General features: G+C 42.1%; 1 protein-coding gene across 50 annotated transcripts in view; it reads right to left on the reverse strand.

The window, feature by feature from the left end:
* Positions 1–16,556, reverse strand: part of LOC129636178 (uncharacterized) — a 431,707-nt gene extending 415,151 nt beyond the window's left edge. For 17 of the 50 annotated variants that reach the window (XR_008706742.1, XR_008706741.1, XR_008706737.1 and 14 more), the window contains exons 1-2: positions 15,742–15,848; positions 15,585–15,604 (exon numbers count right to left, since the gene is read on the reverse strand). Coding sequence is in view for 23 of the 50 variants with exons in the window: in XM_055559469.1 (XP_055415444.1) it covers positions 15,585–15,604; positions 15,742–15,894 (173 nt within the window). In the remaining 27 variants the exon portion in view is untranslated. Of the gene's footprint in view, positions 1–15,584; positions 15,605–15,741 lie in introns of all 50 variants that reach the window. The other 33 variants (XR_008706715.1, XM_055559469.1, XM_055559464.1 and 30 more) reach the window with 17 other exon arrangements.
* Between the last annotated feature and the right edge of the window lie 665 nt (positions 16,557–17,221).

Genomic DNA, 17,221 nt, shown 5'->3' on the forward strand with positions numbered 1-17,221 from the left:
TCGTTTTCACTTATAAAATCTAACTATCTTTTTGTTCTAATGAGACATTTTAAAAACCATAATTGTTTTGATAACTGAAACTTTGGACTTATTGTTTTCAGCTTTTTTCCTTTACTGGATGTCATGTTAATCTTGTTTTCTTTCTTCCATTTTTTTCTTGAAATACCATGTTTTTTGTTCATGTCAATTTACAGAAATTCTGAGAAAAACCAGATTTCTATTCTTCCAATGTTCTCATATTAAAACATGTTCTAAATTCTAGTTTTTTCTTAAATGTTGAGAATTTCAGTATCCATAATACTCAGTGAATCCAAAAGGAACATGCTATTACTCAGCCACAGAAGTCTACTGGAATTTTTATTCCAGATTTTTTTCTACTATGCTTTGGCTGGTCTAGAAATCCAGATTTTTTTCTACTATGCTTTGGCTGGTCTAGAAATCCTTTAGACTTCAAATCCACACAGCCTCAGCAATTACATTCTGCATAAAGATTTTTAAGTCTAGGTGCCAAACCATGTTCATTGCTTACACACTTCCTTAAAATCCATGGTATCCTTGTCTCACTACTTTTATTCCTGGGTGCATTCTTATCATTTTCTGTTTTTGTTTGGGGCAAAATGAATAAATGGGAAGTAAAAATTTCAGCTTGAAAGTCTATCTTCTCATACAATTTAAATGACAGTTTTCCTGAGCAGAGTATTGTAAACTGTCTATAAGCCTAATAAAAGTTAGAAAACTGCAAGATACACTGTGTAGTGTATCATTTTGAGCAGTAGGAACATTCCAGAAAACTCTTGATTTACTTAGTTTTACAAAGAAATTGCAAGCCAGTCATTCTATTTCTAGATTTATCAGGAAAATCACAAATGAACCTTTTGTTCAACCGGCTATATACAGCAATGAGAATTCTGTACACATCCAGATGGGTGTATGAGAAATCCTCTAAGGTTATATGTCGTAGTGGCCAGTTAAAGATGAATCAGATTCTAGTCAAGTAGTTTAAATGCAGTGATTATACACAATGGTGTATTATAGAAGGAAAAACAATGTACACATAACTCCCCATCCAGTTGTTTCCTGCATGATAACATACCAAAAGAAACATAACATTAAAAAAATTCATATAAAAATTCCTAGTAACACATAGATTACCAAGACTAATTTATGAACAGAAAATCTGCAGAGTCCAATAACAAGGTTGAATAAGTCATCAAAAACCTGCCAGTTAAAGAAAAGCCCAGGACCAGATGGCTTCATTAGTGAAACCTACCAAACATTTAACAGCTTCCCTTGTGGCTCATCCTAAAGGAGATCAGTCCTGGGTGTTCATTGGAAGGACTGATGCTAAAGCTGAAACTCCAATACTTTGACCACCTGATGGGAAGAGCTGACTCATTTGAAAAGACCCTGATGCTGGGAAAGATTGAGGGCAGGAGGAGAAGGGGATGACAGAGGGTGAGATGGTTGGATGGCATCACAGACTCGATGGACATGGGTTTGGGTAAACTCCAGGAGTTGGTGATGGACAGGGAGGCCTGGTATGCTGCGGTCCATGGGGTCGCAAAGAGTCAGACACAACTGAGCAACTGAACTGAACTGAACTTGTGGCTCAGCTGGTAAAGAATTCGCCTGCAATGCAGGAGACATGGGTTGGATCCCTGGGTTGGGAAGATCCCCTGGAGAAGGGAAAGGCTACCCACTCCAGTATTCTGGCCTGGAGAATTCCATGGACTACAGTCCATGGGTTCCCAAAGAATTGGACACGACTGACCAACTTTCACTTTCACCAAACATTTAAAAGACAATCAGTACCAATCCTTCTCAAACTCTCCCACAGTTTGTAAAGGAGTATCATACCCAAACTCATTTTACGTGGCCAGCATTACCCTGATGCTGCTTTAGTCATTCAGTCATGTCTGACTGTTTGTGACCCAATGGACTGTAGCCCACCAGGCTCCTCTGTTCATGAAATTCTCCAGGCAAGAATTCTGGAGTGGTGTGCCATTTTCTCCTCCAGGGGATTTTCCCAACCCAGGAATAGAACCCTTGTCTCTCGTGTCTCCTGCATTGGTTCTTTACCATGAGTGCCACCTGGGAAGCCCCATCACCCTGATACCAAAGCCAGACAAGGACACTCCAAGAAAACAACAGACCAATCTCCCTTGTGAAGACAGATTTAAGAATTCTCTGATGATGTCAGAGAGGCAGCAAGTTCATGTAGGAAAAGCCTGGTCTCCATTGTGTCAAATGAGTGGCATCACAGTGCATTCAGGCAGTATCTACTCCAGTGCTAACTCAAAGGGTAAGTCGGAAAGTGAACATTCTAAAAGCCAAGAAGAACCAATACAATATTGTAAAGTTAAAAAATAATAATAATAATTTAAAAAATAAATAAAAATAAACCCCAAAGATGATCAAGTGATGTCCCTAAAATAATAATAATAATAATAAATAAAAATAAAAGCCAAGAAAAGAATCAGCAAGAAATGATGTCTAGAAACCCAGGGTGTAGAATTTGAAGATGGATGGAGCAGCAAACCAAGTCAATTGCAGCAGATGGCTTAAATAAGGAAGAAACTAAAAACATCCTCCTCTGCATTTAACAATTAAGGAATTATTCATGACCTTAGAGGAGTTTACATTTTATATTCATATGTATTTTATTAGCAATAGGGAATGAAAAACAGTCCCCCAAATGGGTATTGGTGTGTTTTGTGATTTTATGTGCATTACATAAAATCTAGCTGAGAAGATTTTCTTAAAGAAAAAATACAGCTTCTAGCTCTGCATTAGCCTTGGAGATCAGCATAATGCAAAACACCTCCAGTGTGCTCAATGTTTGTGACAAAGAAAAAATACAGCTTCTAGCTCTGCATTAGCCTTGGAGATCAGCATAATGCAAAACACCTCCAGTGTGCTCAATGTTTGTGACTTGTTGCTGTCCCATAATCTTCAACCCTCTGGTCCATCCTCCTCAATGCTTTTGATCTTACCTTGCTGAGTCCCATTCCCCACAGCTCTTTGACATCTAAGATCAGTTGTTTCATGAGTTTCAGTGGCCACGCCCCTCTCCCCAGAGTTCTAAACACCCCTTATTGAATATGATGAAATAGGGTAGAGACTTTCTTATTAAAAGATATAATATAATATAAAAGATATTTTTTATTAAAAGATATATTAACAAATTTTGAACTATTTTCTTATGGAATTGAGAGCAAATATTTAATAAAAAATAGCAAACATTTATAACATTCATCTTATAACACAGGAGAAGACTCTACACATGGACATCACCAGATGGTCAACACTGAAAGCAGATTGAATATATTCTTTGCAGACAAAGATGGAGAAGCTCTATACAGTCAGCAAAAACAAGACTGGGAGCTGACTGTGGCTCAGGTCATGAACTCCTTATTGCCAAATTCAGACTTCAATTGAAGAAAGTAGGGAAAACCACTAGACCATTCAGGTATGACCTAAATCAAATCCCTTATGATTATACAGTGGAAGTGAGAAATAGATTTAAGGGACTAGAACTGATAGATAGAGTGCCTGATGAACTATGGACTGAGGTTTGTGACATTATACAGGAGACAGGGATCAAGACCATCCCCATGGAAAAGAAAGGCAAAAATGCAAAATGGCTGTCTGAGGAGGCCTTACAAATAGCTGTGAATAGAAGAGAAGCTAAAAGCAAGGAGAAAAGGAAAGATATAAGCATCTGAATGCAGAGTTCCAAACAATACCAAGGAGAGATAAGACAGCCTTCCTCAGTGATCAATGCAAAGAAACAGAGGAAAACAACAGAATGGAAAAGACTAGAGAACTCTTCAAGAAAATTAGAGATACCAAGGGAATATTTCATGCAAAGATGGGCTCGATAAAGGACAGAAACGGTATGGACCTAACAGAAGCAGAAGATATTAAGAAGATGTGGCAAGAATACACAGAAGAACTGTACAAAAAAGATCTTCATGACCCAGATAATCACGATGGTGTGATCACTCACCTAGAGCCAGACATCCTGGAATGTGAAGTCAAGTGGGCCTTAGAAAGCATCACTACGAACAAAGCTAGTGGAGGTGATGGAATTCCAGTTGAGCTATTTCAAATCCTGACAGATGATGCTGTGAAAGTGCTGCATTCAATATGCCAGCAAATCTGGAGAACTCAGAAGTGGCCACAGGACTGGAAAAGGTCAGTTTTCATTCCAATCCCAAAGAAAGGCAATGCCAAAGAATGCTCCAACTACTGCACAATTGCACTCATCTCACACGCTAGTAAAGTAATGCTCAAAATTCTCCAAGCCAGGCTTCAGCAATACATGAACCATGAACTTCCAGATGTTCAAGCTGGTTTTAGAAAAGGCAGAGGAACCAGAGATCAAATAGCCAACATCCTCTGGATCATGGAAAAAGCAAGAGAATTCCAGAAAAACATCTATTTCTGCTTTATTGACTATGCCAAAACCTTTGACTGTGTGGATCACAATAAACTGTGGAAAATTCTGAAAGAGATGGGAATACCAAACCACCTGACCTGCCTCTTGAGAAACCTATATGCAGGTCAGGAAGCAACAGTTAGAACTGGACCTGGAACAACCTACTGGTTCCAATAGGAAAATGAGTACATCAAGGTTGTATATTGTCACCCTGCTTTATTTAACTTCTATGCAGAGTACATCGAGAGAAATGCTGCACTGGAAGAAGCACAAGCTGGAATCAAGATTGCCAGGAGAAATATCAATAACCTTAGATATGCAGATGACACCATCCTTATGGCAGAAAGTCAAGAGGAACTAAAAAACCACTTGCTGAAAGTGAAAGAGGAGAGTGAAAAAGTTGGCTTAAAGCTCAACATTCAGAAAACAAAGATCATGGCATCTAGTCCCATCACTTCATGGGAAATAGATGGGGAAACAGTGGAAACAGTGTCAGACTTTATTTTTTGGGGCTCCAAAATCACTGCAGATGGTGATTGCAGCCATGAAATTAAAAGTCGCTTACTCCTTGGAAGGAAAGTTATGACCAACCTAGACAGCATATTCAAAAGCAGAGACATTATTTTGCCAACAAAGGTCCGTATAGCCAAGGCTATGGTTTTTCCAATGGTCATGCTTAGATGTGAGAGCTGGACTGTGAAGAAAGCTGAGCACCAAAGAATTAATGCTTTTGAACTGTGGTGTTGGAGAAGACTCTTGAGAGTCCCTTGGACTACAAGGAGATCCAACCAGTCCATCCTAAAGGAGATCAGTCCTGGGTGTTCATTGGAAGGACTGATGATAAAGCTGAAACTCCAATACTTTGGCCACCTCATGTGAAGAGCTGACTCATTGGAAAAGACCCTGATGCTGGGAGGGATTGGGGGCAGGAGGAGAAGGGGACAACAGAGTATGAGATGGCTGGATGACATCACTGACTTGATGGACATCAATTTGGGTAAACTCTGGGAGTTGGTGATGGACAGGGAGGGCCTGGTGTGCTGCGATTCATGGGGTCACAAAAAGTCGGACACGACTGAATGACTAAACTATGTTGCACAAACTACTGCAAATGTATATATCAGTCTATATACTGCTCATAACAACTCTGAAGATATTATTACCTCAAAATTATGGATTAGCAAACTAAAGAACAGATGTTAAAAAAATCATTCTCAAATTCACACTATTAACAATCAGAAAAATATTAAGTCTTTCTGACTCCAGGCCCAAGATAGGTAGATACTGATGTTAGTCTTCACATCTAATAAGAGATAAGCACCTTGCTATTCATGCAAGCAAGTATCACAATACATCAAGAGCATGACATGGAAACCAATGGAATTTCTATTCTGAAAAATGTTCACATTTTATTGTCCTTAGAAAAACTAGCTGTAATTTCAATGAAAGCAAGCGAACATATTCCACAACTGAGATCAGTCTGATCACCTACCTCAGTACTCTCATAAAAAGTCACTCTGGAAGGTGAAATCCCAACAGCTATCAAGATTTCCCCGATTACAAAATCTCTCTAATTACTTTTTAATACCCAAGGTAACAATACACTTGTGTTAGATCAAAATTATCACACCCCAAAAGACGGCCTGGAGGTGATGGAGAGGAAGGCTCACGTCCCAGAAAGGGTACCCTGCCTCATGACAGTGACAGGTGCTTTTCAGTGAGGCTGACCTCGCTATCCCCCTCTTCCTTCCTCATCAACCCTGGACTGCTGCACCAGCCCACAGGTGAGTGCAGATGTAACCACGCAGGCACCCCAAGGAGGTCACAGCCAGGAAGAGGATCCAGGATAAACATTCAGTTCAGACGTCTAGAGATGCAATCCTTTGAGCTAATCAGGTAACTTGTAAGATAAGCAGGAAAACACATTAAAGTATATCTAGTCCCTCAGGCCTTCCTGTTAGCTATTGTTTTAGTAAAAATAATACTTTCCTTCACACGGCTAAGGAAATGGGAGCTTTGAAGGAGAAGGGAAAGAGGATTTTGGAAACTGAGCAATACCATTTGAAGGTGAATTAGAAACACTCATGTTCTACCAGAGGCTTTCATCAGCCAAGGATAACTGACAATGTACAGAAAATATCTAAATATCTTGCTACAGAAAAAGTGAGCACATTCACAAACTTCTAAACCAAAACGACTAAAAAGAGAAGTGTCTAATATAAGAAACACCTTGGAAGTGGGTTTGACAAGAATCAACCCATTCCTGTCTGTCTGTGGAATCAGAAAAAGTAAAAAATAAAATAAGAGATCAGCGCAGAGGACATGCCCACAACAAAGATAAAGTAAGGAGTCACAGCTCCCTCCTCCCCAGTCTCCCTGATAGGACAGGAAGGAGGGTCAGAATCTCACTGAGAAATGCAGTCTTGCCTGTTAGGAACCAGGAGAGGGGAGACCAGAGCCGGCCTCCCTGCATTTTCTACATTAACCACGGATGGGCTGGGTCATCCCTCCCGCCCGTCCCCTGAACCCAGTGAGGACACTGCCTCCCTGTCTTCCCCAGGTCCACATGGTCCTCCGTCCAGAACAAAGCTCCCTGGGAGCCCCATCCCAAGCATGGGGGGAGCCATCATCACCTCGGTTCAGACACTTTCACGGTCAGTGTCCTTCCTGCCAAGTGTCTGCTCTGTTTTTCCCAGAGGAGCTCACAGAGCAGCAGAAACCAGACTCTGTCATCAGGAAGGAAGGTGGGGCTGGGCTCCAGGGAGTGAACAGAAGTGACCGGAGCCACTTTCCGGTCTCCCCGCATCTCCCACCCTCCCAGCCTTACTCTGAGCTTTCTTTTGGCTGCGACAGCTGTACCCCTACCAGGGGGGCCTCAGAGGTCACCTGTTGCAGCTGGTCAAGCCCCTGCCCAGCGCTGGAGCGCCTGTGTGAGCACTCCCGGCCTGGGCGGACCACCGGGACCTTCCTGTCTGTCGTGTCCGAGCCTTTCATCCCTCCTCGGGGCCGAGGTCTCAGGGCCGAGGTCTCGGGGCTCCGGTCCCCACCCTGCCCCTCGGGTCTGAGGTCTCGGGGCTCCGGTCCCCCCACATCCCTCGGGGCCTCCACATCCCTTGGGGCCTATGTCGCAGGGCCCCGCCCCACCCCTCAAGGCCAACGTCTCGGGGCCCCAGTCCCCCTGCGTCCCTCGGGCCCGAGGTCTTAGGGCTCCGGTCCCCCCCTTGGAGAAGCACCTGGAGCAGTTTTGCGAGGCCCCTGCGCTAAGACGCCAGCCGGGCGCGTGGATCGCATCATGGCTCTGTCTCCTCTGAAGAGGTCTCACCCGGGTGGTCTCGGCGCAGGTTGCGGGGATGACAACGCCCTAAGGAGACTCAGAGATGCTCGGGGGGGGCGGGGGGGGCACTTCAGAAGGATGGAGACAGCCCGAAGGATGAGCGGGACCTGCTCCTCTGAGGCCACGAAGGTTATTAAAACCAGTGGTGACGGTTCAGGACCCCTCCCTGAACCGGGGGTTGGCAGCGATCATCCGGGCTCACTACAGCCCTTTGGCTTCCTGCGCCCCGGCAACTTTTCCGAAAGACCAATTAGCTCCGCGCAAAATGTTAACTAGAGACAAAGATACAAGCAGGACAGAAAAGTATGAGGGATGCCTTTCATTTTCTTAAAATTAAATGTCCCTTTTGTTCCCAGCAATATCTCGCCTGCTGTTCAGTCTCAAAGGGAGAGAGGCAATTTCATTGCCCCTAAAAAGCGCTGTGAGCCCTGGGCGCCGCGCTGCAGACCCACGGGCTGTGACAACGGCTTTTCTCTGTCACTCCCGGCTCTCTCCCGTGTCCCCCTGCACCCCACTCAGTTTTTAATTTGCTTGTCACACAATCCCTCTAACCTCACCTGTAAGTGAAAAATAATAAAGCTCTCAGCATGACAGAGCGTCGATGTACATCAGAGCGCTCAAAACGGGCATGTTTCACTCCGTTTCCAAATTCCCTTCTGCCCTGGCTGCTACAAACCAGCAACCAAACCCCAACCGGCCAGGGACTCCGACTCCCTGTGATCCCCGCACTCAGGTCGACAACACACAAGATACCCTTTGTGAAGTTTCCAGCATCTCCCCAGAAGAAATTTACCTTAGGCCTCCCTGTCACAAGTCTCAGCTGCTTCAAAGACTGACAAATCACTGATGAACTCATGTCCGCCTCCGAGTGAAGGCTGAGGGCCTCCTTCCTTTGTTCTGCACTCATCGACTTGTGCCGAGGCTGATTTTAGAATCAAAATTTTGGAGCTTAGGAGGACTTTACAAATTCCATAGTACACGTCTCTGTGGATCTACAGGTTATGTGATGTGCTTGAAGGTCACCGGATTAACTAATGAAACATCAGGCATGTTACCCTCCGCTCAGGTCCCCAGCCTTCATTCTCCTCCTCTACTGTGTTAGGAGGACTGGTGTTATGAAACCCTGCACCCTCTAAGGGAGATGAGGTTAAAGATCAGCTCCATGCCTGCGCCCCTCTATTCCCAAGATGAATTAGGGAGTTCTCCGTGCAGCCCAGTCAGTGATGCTACGCAGCTCACTTTATGCAATTCAATTGGCAAGTTTCTCTCACATTTGGCTTCAGGCTGGAAACAAAGGAAAGGGTCAGCCCTGGATGAACCATCTGCCAACATCAATCTCCCACCACACAAGCACGCAACCAACAAAGGATCAAGAGGGAGTTTTATGCGAAGGAATTTCTTTAACGTAAACACAAGGATCTGCTATTACCGCTAAAATCCAAAACACAAACAGCACTGAATCCTAAAGGTGGAGCAACAGGAACGCTCATCCACTGACGGTGGAATGAAAAATGGTGCAGCCATGTTGGAAGACAGTTCGCCAGGTTCTTACAAAACTGAACAGAGGCTTCTCATCCGATCCAGCACTCGCTCCCAGGCATTTACCCAAGTGAGTTAACTTTTGTTCACACAAAAACCTGGACATGAATGTTGACAGCAGCTTTATTCATAACTGTAAACAACTAGTACCAACCAAGATGTCCTTCAATAGGGGAGTCAATAAACAAACCATAGTACAGCCAGATAATAGAATGATATTCAGGGATAAAAAGAACCAAGTTATGTCAACCATGAAAAGGTGGAGGAACCTTCGGGGTACACTGCCAGGTGAAAGAAGCTAGACTGTAAAGCCTACGACCTGTATGATTCTAACTATGAATGCTGGAAAAGGCAAACCTAGAGGGGCAGCAGAAGCGTAGCAGCTGCCCTGGCCTCCTGCGAGGCGATGAGGTGGAAGAGGGGTCATTTTCAGGTGGTGAAACTATTCTATAGGAAACTGTAACACTGGATATGTGCCATGAATCTGTCAAAACCCATAGAACTACGTGAAGAGTAAACCCAAGGTAAACTGCAGACTTTAGGTAATAATGTATTAATACTGGTTCAATTATAATATACCACAATGCAAAATATAAATAAAAGGGGAAGCTACGCCCCTGTGAAGGAGGGGCAAATGAGAATTCTGATCCGTTTTTCTGTGAACATAAGACTGTTCTAAAAATAAAGACTCTTTTAAAATGCAAAGACTCCATATTCAATAAGAAAAGCATTACCATGTGGATATCATTCTTGCTGAGATAATCTTTCAAGGGAAAATGTTCTCATGGTTCAATTTAAGTTATTGAGGGCATCCTCAAGCCTCTTGCCGCTGCTGCTGCTAAGTCACTTCAGTCGTGTCCAACTCTGTATGACCCCACAGACGGCAGCCCACCAGGCTCCCCCATCCCTGGGATTCTCCAGGCAAGAACACTGGAGTGGGGTGCCATTTCCTTCTCCACAAGCCTCTTGAATCACCAATAATAATCAAGTATTATTTAGATGTAAGTCGCTGTCTTGTGAACAGTGCATACTGGTGATACTGGGATCACACACTTATGAATTGCTGACATAATTGCCACAAGTCAATCACAATTCTTTGTGTCAACTCACTTAACACTCAAGAAATCTCTCCATCACCAAATTCCTCTATATCCTCTGGTCATCAGCATCCACAGGCCCACATCCAGGGATCTTGTATTACCCAACCAGGGATCTTGTATTACCATGTAGCATTCACTACGGAAACAAATGGATCCAGGCAGTTCAAATCCATGCTTAAGGATCAACTTTTTAAAAACCCCTCCAAGTAACTCCAAGCAGGCTAACTCCTGAGAATCACCAGTCTAAATCAAACATTTGAATGTTATTTGATATGACAAAGCTACAGAAGGGTTTTATGAAGGGGAGAAACAAGTAGAGCAAGGAAATTCTACTCAGCTAGTCAAAATGGAGTCCCGAGGTCATTCCAAGATGCTTTGAAAATACAGAAGATCACAGAATCAACTGCCTATGTGCATCTCGACGTTGCACAACATGGCCCTGATGCTATTAGTTTCTGACATAAAGGGCCTGATGCCATGAGTCTATTTCTTTGACCGATACCTAATGTCTGACAGCATCCTCACCTTAGACACACAGATAGTCACTCCACTTACAAGAAATATTCTGATAAGAATGCAGAGAACATATCTCGGCCATGAAACTAGAAAATGATGCCTTTGGGAGTCAAAGAAGACCCCTTGTTTTGTTCCTTTTTCAGGCTCCCATTTGAAAACTGACTGGGGGCTACCTCCACTGTATAGTGATTCCATCCCCTTTAAAGTCCCAGAGAATCCCGCTCATCTGCGAGGCCAGAGCTGAGTTGAGGGGAGGGCAGACAACTGTGTCATTCACCTTGTTTCCTCTTCTGGGAGGAGGGCTCTCATTTGACTCCAGCTGGTTCAAGACTGAGTATTTGGAGGCTTTCAACAATTTTCAATAAATAAAAATCACCTTACAAGCAGGTAAAATCTTAAAAAAAAAAAAAATAGCTCCTAGGGAAATGAAAATGAAATTATGATTGTACTAAGGACAGAGCTGACAACCATAAAAAGTTACCATCCTGCTGTTGGCAACAAGTCATATGGAGTCAGCCACACAGTTGGGGAAAGATTTGAGGAAATTGTCATTCAGTTCAGTTCAGTTCAGTTGCTCAGTCATGTCCATATCTTCACGACTCCATGAATCACAGCACGCCAGGCCTCCCTGTCCATCACCAACTGCCGGGGTTCACTCAAACTCATGTCCATTGAGTCAGTGATGGCCATCCAGCCATCTCATCCTCTGGCGTCCCCTTCTCCTCCTGCCTCCAATCCCTCCCAGCATCAGAGTCTTTTCCAATGAGTCAACTCTTCGCACGAGGTGGCCAAAGTACTGGGGTTTCAACTTCAGTATCAGTCCTTCCAATGAACACCCAGGACTGATCTCCTTGAGAATGGACTGGTTGGATCCCCTTGCAGTCCAAGGGACTCTCAAGAGTCTTCTCCAACACCACAGTTCAAAAGCATCAATTCTTCGGTGCTCAGCTTTCTTCACAGTCCAACTCTCACATCCATACATGACCACAGGAAAAACCATAGCCTTGGCTATACGTCCCTTTGTTGGCAAAGTAATGTCTCTGCTTTTCAATATGCTATCTAGGTTGGTCATAACTTTCCTTCAAAGGAGTAAGCGTCTTTTAATTTCATGGCTGCAATCACCATCTATAGTGATTTTGGAGCCAAAAAAATAAAGTCTGACACTGTTTCCACTGTTTTCCCATCTATTTCCCATGAAGTGATGGGACCAGATGCCATGATCTTCGTTTTCTGAATGTTGAGCTTTAAGCCAACTTTTTCACTCTCCTCTTTCACTTTCATCAAGAGGCTTTTTAGTTCCTCTTCACTTTCTGCCATTAGGGTGGTGTCATCTGCATATCTGAGGTTATTGATATTTCTCCCAGCAATCTTGATTCCAGCTTGTGCTTCTTCCAGCCCAGTGTTTCTCATGATGTACTCTGCATATAAGTTAAATACCATCACAAAAATATGTTCTTGTCTATACCGTCCTGGTTCCACCACTGCCTTAGGAATCTACTGGAAACCCCGAGTTTGAGATGATGACGTAATTAGGTGGGTTGCTTCCTCTGTGCTCTATTCCACTAGTTTAGGACTTTTCAGTTTATACATCTAAAGGATGATGGGGAGATGGAAGCAGCTATTTACTCTAAAGGGATTCATAATAAAAATATGTCTGTCACTTTGATTTATGTGATTTCCAGGCCACTAGGATGGAATCTGCTCTCTTCCTGTGAATACCATAAACCTCCCACAAGTGCCTTCTTGGCCACATCTGTCCAACACAGGACACACTCCAAGCCCCAGAGAGTCATTTTTCAAAGTCAGTTTTTCCAAGGACAGTAAACTTGAGAACAGATATTAGTAATATGGAGTTCTCTTGCCTCTGCCTTGCCTACTAAAGAAACATCAATCCCACTTTCTCCTTTCCTATCTAGGATTTTAAACCATAAGCACATTTTACTGGTTTCCTACTTTATTTTCCATGTGAATAGCAAATCCAATATTCTACCATCAAAATAAATGAGGTGAGTGATCTAGTAACTACTACTTTTTCATCAGACACAAAACAGACTTGATACATTACAACAAAGAAAATATATGATTTTTTCTGGAGACAATATAAATTTTAGAACACTTTCTTAAAGTTTTGGCTGAATAAAATGTCCATTATTTGTATGTCTCCAAATGATAATGGTATTTACCTTTAATCAAATTACACTGGAGGCAATTAAGCAATTATGTGGAAATATCTGTCTTTAAGACAAATTAACACTAAGAAATAGAATTAATCTCTTCCCAAACACTACTTTTCCTTTTTCTGGTTATAGAAAATCCAAAGTGAGTGCTAGTCTCTTAGATTCCTTTCATTGTATTATTTAAAAAGGAAAGGCCTTCCTTTTTGGATTCAGAAACAAATCCAATTGATAAATTGAAATATAATTTTGCTAAACACTGTATTTATCACCTCTATTCACCCAGTTCTCATCTATGTTGTATACCAACATGAGATTCCAATCTGGGTGAACTTGAGTTATGTTGAACATGTTAAGAGATATTGAGACAGGCTGAGACCCTTACAGTAGCGCTTGCACCTGGACAAATGTCTCCACAAGCAACAGATACAAAAACTCTAAGGACTAGAAATACCGCAGGCATGCGCAGTTGGGGCAAATTATGAACAATAAGATACAAAAAGGCCAAAACCCAGAAGCTGCTTCTGAGATGCTAGGAGCAGAAGCAGGGTCCCGTGCACGATCTCTGCACCCAGCACCAAGGCCACCAAGCCCCACTCCAGCCCAACTCACCAGTCCACCCCACCCTCATCCCATTTAGGGAATCAGCCCGCCTGCTCAGGGAATAACAAGGACACTTGTTGCTTGTTCTTGTCCCCTGTGCTACAGCTGAGCCCCAGTAAATCCTCACTTGAATCTCTCCTCTGTCCTTTTAACAACTCTATTGATTAAAGAGTCCAAGAACCTGCCTTGGGAATTGTTTACAAAGCCACACAATTATAAACATATTCAGCTTACATCAAATTCAACCCTTCACCAGAAAAGCCATAGAATTTTCAATACAGTGGCCAAAAATGTTAGTTCTCACTGCATATTTTATCTTTGGTCTGATTCATTACAAAGTTCTTCCTCACATTGGCCCCATATCGCTAAAATTTCAATCTGTGTGATTCCTAGTTCTATCACTTGGGACTGAATAGTATCTCTTAGTTTTTTAAGAGTATCATGTACTCTTATTTTCTCCTCTTCTAATAAGTTTTTTAACTGCTCTTAACAGTTTTAAGCCCTTTTGCATCCATTTCATTCACCTAGAGAAAAAAAAATCATGTATTTTCAAAACCATGCCATTGAGAACTAAAAGTACTTTATTTTCTGCTTACATTATGAGTAACTATTACAAACCACACACTGGTATCTCCCACACTCTGTATTTAAGATGTACCAACAGCGAAAGCCAGCTCATGAAGCCTTGTTTCTAAAGGTAAATAATGACAAGAAGGCTTTAAGGAAATAGGATTTGCTATGAAACTGTGATTAACTGGAACAAAACATTTGAAAACTGATTTGTCAATATGTAATAGGAAACAAAGTGTTTAGACCTCCTAATTTCTGAATTGAAATTTCCATTTTGATGAATTTGTCCTCAGGAAATACTGACAGCAAATGCATAAAGATGTGTGTAGTGGCAATACTTTTATTTTAATATTGATTTTTTTCAGCAAAAATAAAACCTAAGTAGTTTTTTCAATGGGAAACCACCATAATAACAATTGTTAAAAATCAAACACAAATGGAGACCAGGCTTGGAAACTTCTTGAGCAGGAAAAAAAAAAAAAAAAAAAAAAAACACTTTACTCATACAAGCAAAACTTAATTTAGCTTATTTTACAAGATAAGTGAGACAATCTGGGTCACTTCTTGTTAATACCTCTGAAAATCAGGGGGGAAAAAAAACCCTCAGGTTGTTCCCCCAAGTTGATAGAAGCTAACCAAGTCCTTACAGTCAAGAAAACACTAATAATATTATAACCAACCACTGTGAGAAATACACAGCACTGCCTCCTTACTGCATAAACTGCTTTAAAACATGCCTCTGAGACTCAATTCATGCTTAACTTGAGGGCTCCCAGTTCACCAGCTTCGGGTATGTGCACAACAAATTTTTACTAATTACTGTGTCAATGATTCAGCAGTTTTACATCCGCTATTTCTGAATTTTTAACACAATTATCTGAAAACACAAACAAAATTCTGGATGTAAACACAAATGCATCTTCCAATTATAACAGCTTAGATTTTTTAGTGCATTTCAAAAATATATTTTCAGTTCATCCAATATACTGTAATGCTTTTACTCCATTTATTATAACTTTTTGCCTTTGGCGTCATGAGACCTTGGGCCAACTCCCAGCTAGTCTACTTTCTAGTTGAGGCCAAGCAACTGAACTATTTCAAGTTGGGGTTTCCTCATCAAATTTCCTTATTTCACAAGGTTATAATAGCAAGTATTTCCCTAAAATCTAAATCACTACGTCAGCACTTTGCAAAACTGTGTCAGCACGACTAAGTAAGATTTTTCTCTTGTGTTGGTTCGGTGTTTCCCTTCAAGAGGCTACCATACAAACTGTGAACCAAAGGAAATAACGAACATGTCTACTTACCTTCGGCATCTCTCTCGGTCCTGAGAAAAGAGCAAAAAGGAGACATAAAAGGAAGCAGGAAACCATAACCAGGTTGAAAACAGGACATGGAAAAACTACACCCCAAGAAAATGAAAAACAGGCTGAGGAAAAAATAAAAACCAGGGGAAACACTCACCCAAGAGAGCAGAGGCGAGTGTGGTTCCTCCCGGAAGAGCTCAGAGCAAACCCCGGGAGAAGCACCCAGGATTAGCCTTAGGATCAGGTGCGGGCCTTGGGCAGGCCCACGGGCAGTAACACAACCACCTAAATGGCTGACACCTGGCCGCATGGGTGCTGCCTCTCCGGGTTCCTGGGGCCTGCAGAGAAAACCTTTAACTTTCTGAATAAAACTTGAGAACCACTCACCAAAACAATGCTTTGTCTACATAGCCAGTGGGTTGTCAGGCCCAAGAGAAAGAGCAAAACTTGAGGAAACTCTGGACTTTGTATCAGATGCTGGAAAAAAATAAAATAAAAACAAAAAATTTTCAAAAAAAACACATGTAACAAAATTTCGAAGGCAGCTTTACCTGGGAACAAATGCAAGTTTAAGTGTTCTCCCTGGAGATTAAGAGCCTTTGTGTTGGCATCTGTGGGGATTAAGGCAGCCTGGCTCCCTCACTGTTCTACCCACACCCAGGCCCACTTCCTAAAAACCACTCCGTCAGTGCTTCCATTAAAATGAATGGACTGTAAGTAAAGCCAGGCCACAGCAGCAAAGGAAAACCGCACAAGCCAGACAGAGATACTCATCACCCTACTCCTCCATGGTAACGAGCTGTAAGGGGTGATTACTGAGCTTCCAAGGAAAATTCATAGAAAGTGTTAAAACCAAGACAAAAGGGCCCCAAATGGAGACACTTATGCTAAGCCACAAGTAGCCAAACCAAGACAAACTTAAATTACAGTTTGGGTCTCCAGGAAACAGAATCTTAAGCCAGTGAGTCAGGAGTCAGTAGCAAAAGTTAGGTAACCTGCTAATTTAGGGACACCCCAGCCACCCCCTGAAGGAAAGTGACTTTGCAAAAACCAACCTGCTCTTCTTGCAAAGTGTAGCTTCCTCGCTCCCACTCCCGTCTGCCTGTACGGTTCCGCGGAGCTCCTCCTATCCACTAGACTGGATGCCGCCTGACATGAATGGATTTTTGCTCAAATATTAATATATATATATTAAAATGCTAACATATTATATATAAATTTATATATAATATATATAAATTTTTCATATGCCTCACTTTATCTTTTTAGCACATGAGAAAATATCAATATTCAATCAGTTCCTAATCCAACAATTATCGCTATAGTTATTAAATGTTAAAACACACAAAGAAACTGAGATGTTTTGCAATACTTCTTATACATCTATCAACAAAGTTTCCTCATCAATGCACCTTATCAATGAGAAAGAAATTCAATTAATCTGATGTGACTTGCTCATAGTGAACTCCTGTCAGGACTTTGTGTGTCATAGGTCTCCCATACATGCATCCCATACATCCCATTCTTTGAATAAAATGCATAAAAATCCTACCAGAAATCAAAGCTAACCACACAAGTCTTTGCTTTTCTAAATCTGACAATGTCCCCAGTTTAAAACTTGGAGTGGCGTTGTCTAC

This window comes from Bubalus kerabau, chromosome 21, assembly GCF_029407905.1.
Source record: "Bubalus kerabau isolate K-KA32 ecotype Philippines breed swamp buffalo chromosome 21, PCC_UOA_SB_1v2, whole genome shotgun sequence".
In the NCBI taxonomy this organism is placed as follows: Eukaryota; Metazoa; Chordata; class Mammalia; order Artiodactyla; family Bovidae; genus Bubalus; species Bubalus kerabau.